Source organism: Otolemur garnettii, unplaced genomic scaffold (assembly GCF_000181295.1).
Source record: "Otolemur garnettii isolate 467f Iridium unplaced genomic scaffold, OtoGar3 scaffold00076, whole genome shotgun sequence".
NCBI lineage: Eukaryota > Metazoa > Chordata > Mammalia > Primates > Galagidae > Otolemur > Otolemur garnettii.
Window position 1 is genome coordinate 4,460,505 of NW_003852471.1, and position 9,662 is coordinate 4,470,166.

At 39.3% G+C, this 9,662-nt stretch overlaps 1 protein-coding gene across 1 annotated transcript in view; it reads left to right on the forward strand.

Annotated features, from left to right (window-relative positions):
* The window catches only part of LEKR1 (leucine, glutamate and lysine rich 1), a 153,190-nt gene that overhangs the window by 114,699 nt on the left and 28,829 nt on the right, over positions 1–9,662 (forward strand). The window contains exon 9 of the mRNA XM_012807808.1: positions 8,055–8,148. Within this exon, the coding sequence (XP_012663262.1) occupies positions 8,055–8,148 (94 nt within the window). The remainder of the gene's footprint in view (positions 1–8,054; positions 8,149–9,662) is intronic.

Sequence of the window (9,662 nt, forward strand, 5' to 3'; positions counted from 1 at the left end):
CAGGTCTCACAGTGAGGTGCCCCCAGTGCCTCTGTTGCCATTATCTTGTCTTCACGTCACCCTGTGCAGGCTGTGCTGTGCGCCGTCGCGTGGGCTCCGTGTAAGGGATAAGGGGGCTGGAAGCCAGCCTGGGCTCGGGGCTGCTAGCCACTTGCCAGAGGAAGGGGTTCATTTTCCTTGCATAAGTTTGCCATCTCTCCTTACCAAGCCCTGTCTCCATAGGTCTGCACCCAGACAGAGGGAGCCCCTTGTCTGACTCCCTATCCCAGGGTGAAGATATTTTTAAATTTGCTCAAAGGTGCTGCTGGCTAGCAGAGAGAGGGCCCTCTCCGATGAAGCAGGGGTCATCGTCCACATTTTACACATGAGGACACTAAGGCTAACCAAGGCTAAATTTCTTGCCCAGAGTCACACACCGGCAAGGACAGAATTCAAGCTGTGTTAAGTCTGACCTTCTAACTCCTGTGCCCTCCCCCGTAGTGTGCACAGTCCCCCTGGTGTTTGTCTAAAAGGGCTGAGTTCTGTTCGCTTCCTTCAAGGTGATTTGTCTTTCTCAAATGCATCGTAGCACTGAGTCTTCAAGGTACGCAGCCCTGCAGAAAGCAGTGTCCCCTTGTGTGCCCACTCCCCTCCCGATTTCTTGCCCTCCCTCACTCAGGATCCCTCTCTTCACTCAATAAATATGAGATGGTGTCCTCTGCTCTCTAGTGCCTTGGCAAAATCAGAAGTTTACAATATCTTTAGACTGAAAGTAGAATGAAAACACTTCCCTATGCATTCTAAAAGAGGAGAAGCTTAAGGGTTAGTTGCTTCAGTGAGGCTTGTCATACTTTCACAAAGCCTAGAAGCAGCAAGATGTGGTTGGGTATGTCTAGTGTTGGATATTAAAAAAGGATTCAGAAGCACTGCACGAGTCCTGTCATCTTGCGCTGGTGTGGCTTAACAGAAAAAGAACGGACTTTAGAGTTCGATAAACATAATTTAAATCCCCAAGGTGACCAGCGTCAACCTTGGACAATTTAACCACTTTAGCCTTCTTTTCCTTACCTGTAAAATGGGCGTATTAATGACAGCTGTCTTCTGTGAATATTAAAGCATGGTCACAGATGCTGGAAAAGTATTAGTTCCCTCTCTTTCCACTTCCTTTAGGTTGCTAACCCCTTAAAGCATCATGTCTTATTAATATTTATATTAATATTTATATTTTTCTTAGAATTTATTAATATTCTAAAATAATAAAACTTCTCTGCCCCCCCCCGACTTACTTCTTTCTCTGATTTCCTATCCATCAACAGCTCTCAGAACAAAAGGCTAGGGCAGTGCCTGTGGCTCAAAGGAGTAGGGCACCAGCCCCATATACCACAGGTGGTGGGTTCAAACCCAGTGCCTGCCAAAAAAAAAGAACAAAAGGCTTGCCAAACTACCACACGCTTACTGCTTTGAGCGGAGGCAGGAGTTGTGGTAAAATCAAAATTATCTCTTTGCCCGACAATGTGAAGACACCTCTAAAATAACCACTTGGGAAGCAGCAGAAGATAAAGCTGTTGTTTTGGCATCATGGTTTGACGTTTGTTTTCGACTACAATTAAGGGAATCTGGATTTGCATGTGCATGAGAAATTAGATTCTCATTTTCTTTTTTGATGTAAGAGTTTAATAGTGAAGGTTTCAAAAAACAAACGCTCTTAATTATGAGTAGGTCCTCATTTGCCAACTCCAAAACTGTTACTCTAAAAAAAATGTTGGTGAAATTGCAAGGTAGATAGCACAGAAAGCCACACCTCCCTCTGAGATATGCAAAGTAAGGCAGCATGATCTCCAAACTATGGAGATCCCTGGGCTGGCATAAGCTTTAGCTGGTTTTGTCACTTGTGAATCACATCACCTTCGTCACTTACTACTCACGTTTTCACTTCTTCTAAAAATTAGGAGATTATATTAACGTATTTCGAAGGAATGACAAGAAAGAACCACTCTATCCCCAGAGACTAGAACAGTTCCTGACACACAGTAGACACCCAATAAATATTTACTGGCTGGCTGGATGGGAATTAATTTAATTCCAAACAAAAAATTGATCACAGGATTTAAAACTGGGGAAGTCCAGTTTTTCTCTCAGGCTTATGACTTAACAAAAATCAGACCTGGGAGTACAATGTGAATTCTGGAATTTTAATCGTAATCTTCTTTACTGGATTCTTAGTGAAATTCAAAGTTTGGACCTAAGTCTATATTGTCACCATAATTCTAAAGCATCAGCATCTCTAGAACTTGTTCTCAAGGAAAAGCTGGATACCAAAACAGCTGCATATTTTCAGCTTTTTGTAAGATGGAAAAATACGGATTATGCCTTTATAATTAAGGTCTTCTTTCTCATAATTTATTCAGATGTTAGCATTATTCCCCGTAGAATCAGAGTCGGTCCTTTATAGTTTCTTTCAAAACGAGATGACTTTCTTTTTATCAATGTCTTAAGATGGTTTTGCGATCTTAATGTGTAAACCTATCCATGGATGAACTATGTAAGTGTGGTTTTCATTTCTGGAATCAGGATTATCTCTTTCACACATATAATCACCTCTATATATGTTACACACTGCCCATTCCACTCTAATCAAGGACAGTGAGAGCTTACAGCAGCACGTATAATTATCCTTCCTGTCTGGTGCATTTAAAGAGTCTCACTGGAGACTTCTCAAAGTCAAGAATGGAGGCTTAGTAGAAAAACAAGTAAAAAAGTCTTTCTGATCTCTGTGACCATAATATCAAGCAAAATTGCCACCACAGATCCAAATTCATATTTCTATAGCAATTTATTCAAAACACCTATACTTTGTGGAAATGTCATAAAGAACTTCATAATTTCTTGAGAAATCAGTGAATAATCATCACTTCATTAATATTATTTGAACTCCAGCATACTATATTTTAACTGCTATAATCTACTAGACTTTTAAAGTTATTGTTCTAAAAAGGTGCATATCTTATGGATGCCTTGTACTGGGTCCATAAGAGGATGCCTATTGAAGAAATTCTGCTTTCATGATATCAAAATTATAACTATCGCAGGGAAACAGAAATTTAAGCATCTCTGCTCTCTTCTGATGTGGCTAAGCTGGATAATGAAAAAGAAGCCCATGTCAGGGAGGAGAGCTGGCTGCTACGGCAAAAACCGGACTGAGAATTTACTCGCAGGAGAAAGAACCATATCCAAGCAAGAAATGTTCCCCCACCTTCAGGGTAGACTTCTTGTGGGATTTCAGAGCTGTGATGGGGTCTGCTAGTGCCAGCCAGATGACTTCCCACCCACCTCCCAGTGAGAGGACAGTCTCACTGACCACTGACCACTCTCAGACTTGGCCATTTGACTTGTTCTTGCCCCTGAAATGTGAGAGGACTGATAAACATCACTTCTAGGTAGAAGTTTTTTTTGTTTTTTTTTTTTTTTGCAGTTTTTGGCCAGGGCTGGGTTTGAACTTGCCACCTCCAGCATATGGGGCCAGTGCCCTACTCCTTTGAGCCACAGGTGCCACCACTAGGTAGAAGTTTTAAGAGATCCTATGTTTTCGCAATTTATTCTTTTCTATCTGCCACAAAAGCAGCATCCTGAGGTAAGAGCCGCTCCCTGGGACACATCCTGGAACAAAACATGACCCATAGTGGGTGCAAAAACTAAACTCGAGTGTTGTAAAACACTGAGATTGCAGACATGTTAAATTTGAGATGTTTCTAAAATAGATTAGTGGAGTAGAGAGTTGGGTAGATGAGTCAGACACTCAGAGAACAGATCTGAACTGGAGATAAAATTTGGGAACATGCGTTAGAGGAACCTGAGTTTGCAGAGGAGCCCAGATGGCCAGATATTGGGAAGAAAGCCACAGTGAAGGTTTTAACGTAATCCCGCGATCACGGGCCTCATTCCTTATTCTTTTTGCGTCAGTTCGTTTTCTCCAACCCTGAGACTGCTCTGCAAGCGTCAGAACCTGGTGAATCTGCCTCACACTTCATGTCACCCTGGCTGGATTCTAAACACAATTAGGACAGCGGCTCTGCCTTCTGAATTCATTTCCGTATCAAGCAACACAAGCAAGTGACACTGTCCCTACAGGAGAAAGACCTACTACTCACCTGCCCATTTCTTCACCCTGCGTTTCACCTTCAATTCTCTCTCCTCCATGTACCTAGCCTACACTTTGCTCAGGCTTTCCCAGTAATTGTTTTCATGAACACTGGCATATCTGTCTATTCGCATAATCAGCTCTGGGTAATGACTTTTGTCTTAAAGTCCATTTTGCCTAATGTTAACATAGTTACACGCTACCTTTTCTTTAATAGATCCGTTATATCTTTTCAAACCTTCTAAATGCATAGAAGGTTTATGTAGATATAAGGAATTACAATTCAGGGAACATCTCTCTATCAACTTCTCAGTTTAGGAGGAATAAACTATTAGCTTTGCACGTCCTTTCTGTTTCTCCACAACTCCATCCCATTCTCTCCTTCCTCAGAGATACCACCAGCATCTCATTCTGTGGTTCTCAGCAAACTAGGAATAGAAGGGAATGTCCCTAAACTGATAAAAAAAACAAAAAAAAATCTACACAAACCTGTGGGTAACAGCTTACTTCCCTCTATAATTTTACCAAGTATGTTTGTATTCCCAAAATTATATAATAGATTTTACATATATTTTATCTTCATAGAAATAAAATCATACTGTATTATTCTGTGATTTGTTCTTTTTGCTCAATATTTTGTTCCTGAGATAGATTCATGAAGTTGCATGTAGCTGAGGATTATTCATTTCTTTATCTGTATTCTTTTCTAAGGAAAGTCACAATTAATCCATTCTGTGTTACCTTTAGTCCCTAAGTTTTGATACGTAGCAATTTCATTATTTCAGTTCTGAGTATATCTAAATGCCAATTGTGATTTTTTTAATTTGGCCCATGAGTCATTCAGAAATACATAATCTTTAAATATATAGAGATACGTTATTTATCTTTTGTTACTGACATTTGTTTTCACCAAATATAGATTATAATAGGGCTATTCGGACGTACAATGTGAGTCAGATATGTAATTTAGAAATTTTTAGTAGCCACAGTAAAAGACTTAAACAGGCAAAATCAAATTTAATAATATATTTTATTTAACCCAATATAGCCAAAATATTATCCTTTAAATATGCAATCATCTTAAAACTTTATCACAAGTATTCTAGATGAAATTTTCAAATCTGGTGCATATTTTGCACATACAGCACATCTCAGTTGGAACCAACACCCGTGGGGCCACATGTGGCCTCCTGGATCCTTGAGTGCAGCCTTCTGATTGAACTCGAATTTTACAGAACAAATCCTCTAATAAAGTGATATGTTCTGTGCAGTCTAAAGTCAGTTGAGGGACTGCACTTGGGGATCTGGAGGGCCACGTGTGGCCTTAAGGCCACAGAGTCCCCACCCCTGGACTGGACTTTTCTTTTTTTGCAGGTTTTGGCTGGGGCTGGGTTTGAACCTGCCACCTCTAGCATATGGGGCTGGCGCCCTACTCCTTTGAGCCACAGGCACCGCCCTGGACTAGACATTTTTAAGTGCTCAGTAGCTACATGAGGCTAGTGGCTGCCATATTGAACAATGCAGGTTTTTAGTATAATGATTGTGTGAAATTTGCTGAAATACTTTCTGGCCTGGTGGGTGGTTAATTCCATATGAGCTGGAAAATAATTATGTATTTTTCCACTAATTGTGTACAAGGTTCTATATATGAACCCTAAACGAAATCTTCTGTGTCTTCACGGAGTTGTTAATATTTCTCTGCTTGACCCTGGCTTGCTGTATTCCACAACTCCAGGAGATCCATTCCATAACATCCTGGAGCCATGCGGTTATCCGTCCACTGCCGGGAGGAGCTCCTGCACTAACTTACCTGAGGAAGCCCCGCCGGGCTCTGCCACTGTGTGCGGATCTGACAGCTTCTCTATAGTTACATCATGTTTTGTTTTACATATTGTGGGACTGTTTTATTTGACAGTATAAAAGGTTAGAATATTCAGAGAAAATTAAATCTATTAGCGTAATCAGCTCTGGATAATGACTTTTGTCTCAAAGTCTATTTTGCCTAATGTTAATTAACATAGTTACACGCTACCTTTTCTTTAATAGATCTGTTATATCTTTTGCAAACTTTTAATCTTTCAGTTTGTTTGTATCGAGTCTGTTTCTTTCCTGTGAGTTTAGTTTTTCATCCTTGTGATTATTACTGTAAGCTTTCTATTTCTTCCCCTTTTTCTGCACTATTTTCTCCTCTGGGCCTTTTGACAGGGAGAATTGTTAGACTTCTGTTTATTTTTTTTTTAGTCTATTTTTTCACGAATAGTATATTTTATTTCTATTCTTTTAGTGGTTATCCTTGACATTTTGTCATGAACACTTAATAAAGTCTAAAATTAATATCTTAAATTTCTTTCAAATAATGCAAAGACCAGAGAACACGTTAACCCTGATAGCTACCCTCCTCATGCATAGCCTACATTTTTGTCCCATGTTCTGGTTCTTTCTTTTTGCTAGCCTAATTACACAAAATTAAAATTATTTTAACTGGATATTTCTTTTTGTTGTTGTTGTTGTTGTTGTTGTTGTCATTGTTGTTTAGCTGGCCCAGGCTGGGTTCAAACCCGCCAGCCTTGGTGCATGTGGTCAGCGCCGTAACCATTGTGCTATGGGTGCCAAGCCTTAATCGGATATTTCTTTATATTTACTTATCAGGTTAGCTATGCTTTTGGAAAGCGAAGTCTGGGAGATTTTTTTCAATGAGTTTTCTTCAATGACATTCATATCTGGAACACCAAGATACCAGGTCGCTCTATCTTCTTATTTTTTAGCCTAGAAATGCCGGTGCTTCCTATTTTTGTTATGGTAAAAAATGTTTAATAAAATAAGAAGGATGAGACTAGACTTTAACAAGGCTTTTTATGTAGGAAAGGAAGAGGAGACCAGGTTGAGGGGTACCAAGTTTAAGGGACCACACGGAAGCACGACGTACAGAACGTGCTATTGAATGGCTGTGGGAGAACAGGGAGAAGGAAGCTTCGGAGATCACTCAGGGATTTCAAGCCAAAGGTTTTCACCATCGAAGGTTTCCAGAAGTCAGAAGGAAAGGAAAGATTGCAGAAAATGATGGGGAATTTAGTCTTTGGTACGTGAACTCTCTGGTGTTGATGACTCATTCTGGTGGAGTTGTCCAACAGGCAGTTATAAATGAAAGCCTCAAGTCTGAGAAGAGGGGTCAAAGCCAAAAGGACAAGAGTGATGACGGAAAACAAAGGGATTAGAAGGAATAAACAATGGAGACGTTATTCCATACACAGAAAAGGACAACGTCATGGTCATTGTGCAAGTGGGAAGGAGCCCTGATCAATGGCACGCTTCTGCTGCTCCCAGTTGTATCCTAAGTTCCAGTGCCCTTGTGAGGTTTTCTCATGAGTCTCCTCCTGTTCTTTCTTCTACCCAGAGGATCAAACTAAGCCCTGAGCTCTATTACGCAGATCAGAACATGAGAGTGTGCATGTTTGCTTTTCTAAGTTTAGTATGGTTTGTAGTATACCACATCCCTGACAGTACCTTCTACTTCATGTGGTTTATTTCTATCAGTGTTTGAGATAAGTACAAGAAAAATACATTTCTCGGCAACTGCTAACACATACGTATCCCAACATGTCTGGTGCTAGAATTTCGTCATCAACTTTTTGAACCCCGATTTAACATTTTATATATTTGAGACTCTACGTATGTTTTTACTCTATCATGAAAAAATCATAACTTACTATTTATTAAGTAAAAATGAACCCTGGGAAAATACTTACCGTGGATGTAGTATTTGTGAATTGCTGTTAACAGTTAAAATAGTATGTGGTGGCAATATATTAATATCCATTGCTAAAGATAATAAACAGGCTAGGCTGTGAAATAATATTCTCTGAGCCAGGAACTACAGTTGGGGAATGGCATTAGGGGCGAGTCTTACTTATTCATTTGTCAGGTTTATGATTTTCAGGGAACTGATGCTGACTTCACATCAGAAAATCATCGAGCAGCTGCAGGAAACCCTTAGACAGAAGCTGCAGAGTGATGATAACTGGAGGGAGAAGGTAAGGGGACCGCGCTTTCATCAGCATGTGACCGTGTGCTTTGGAAAATTCTGTACATTTGCCAAAAGACTATTCCGCATAGACTTCTCTGCTTCTGTGCACACTTTTGATGCGTCTGGAATTTTCTAAATCAGGTGTGCTTAAAGTGTGTGACTTTTCCCAAAGCGTAGACAACATAATGGGAAATTTAAAAAGTAAGAACAGATTCTGAAATCTTGTAAGATTAAGACAGCCCTGGGTTCTCGTGGAAAAGCATAATTTTTACTTTTAAGTATTTACTTTTTTCCTCGTAGAGTCAGAATGTGCATGTGATCATGTTCTAAAAAGAGGGAAATATTAACTCTTACAACTTCTTTGCTTCTATTATAAGGACATAATATAAGACGAGGGAAAATGACTTAAAATTATTCAGATGAATTTTTGATATATTTATCTTGCCAAAGTAAACTGAATAAGGATTTAGTTTGCCATTATTTACCAAGAAATTTTGACTCCTAGATTATGAAAAAGAATTGCATTGATTTTGGCTCTGGACTTTTCTATAGTTTTCAGAGTTTTAACAATGAACATGTATTACTTTTACAATTTTAAATAATACAAGTAATGTTTTTAAGATTGTTAGTCCCTACCTTCACAGGGATGCACAGCCATCATCTCCCTGCCATAAACTCCCAATATGTTGACTGATTCTTGGGCCCTATTCTGCATACTGAGCCAAAGCATCCCCAACTCATATTCTTCCCCAGCTGTTTTTTTATGCCTAGCCTGGGCCTTCTACCTTAGTTTTCTTAATATGTCTTAAGTTTTCCTGTACAACTGGAATGGCCATTGAAATTCAGATTGTTCTACTGAAGTCCTGACGATCTGTTTTGTTTATTATCAGATTCTTCTCCTTGAGGACTGGATCATATAACTTGCAACAAGCAGTGGCCACCATCAAACTAAGAATCCCCTACTCTGCCATGCAGAGGGAAACCCTTTAGGTATTGTTGCTGGCTCAGATCAGTTCCAAATTTGTCACGTCCACATCCAGTCTTCAAACAGATGGCCATGCTCAGCCAGTACTATCCCTCTAAAAATAAACACTCCATAGCACAGTCATGCTATATAATAAAAATGATCACTGTAAAAATAGTTACTGGGCAAAAACAAAATTTGAAAATATGGAATAAAGCTGCAGTAAGTATCTCACTCTTTGTAGTACAGGCTTTTTCTTTCTTCTTCTCAAGGCCCAGCTTCTTTCATTCATTCTAATTTTATTAGCCTCGGTTTACTCAAATGACCAGTCTGCTCTTAATCATTTCTTCAGTCCTTACCAATCCATGTTTAAAAAATTCAAAAATAAGATGATCAACCTAATTAATAAACCAAAACATAAAAATTAAAACAATGAGAGGTCTTTTATACCCATCTAACTAACAAAATAGTCCTAACACTGTGGTGAAGGTCTAGTGAGAGCCTCATATGACTCTTTAAGGGACTGTGTATCAAGAACTCTAAATCTTTTTTTTTTT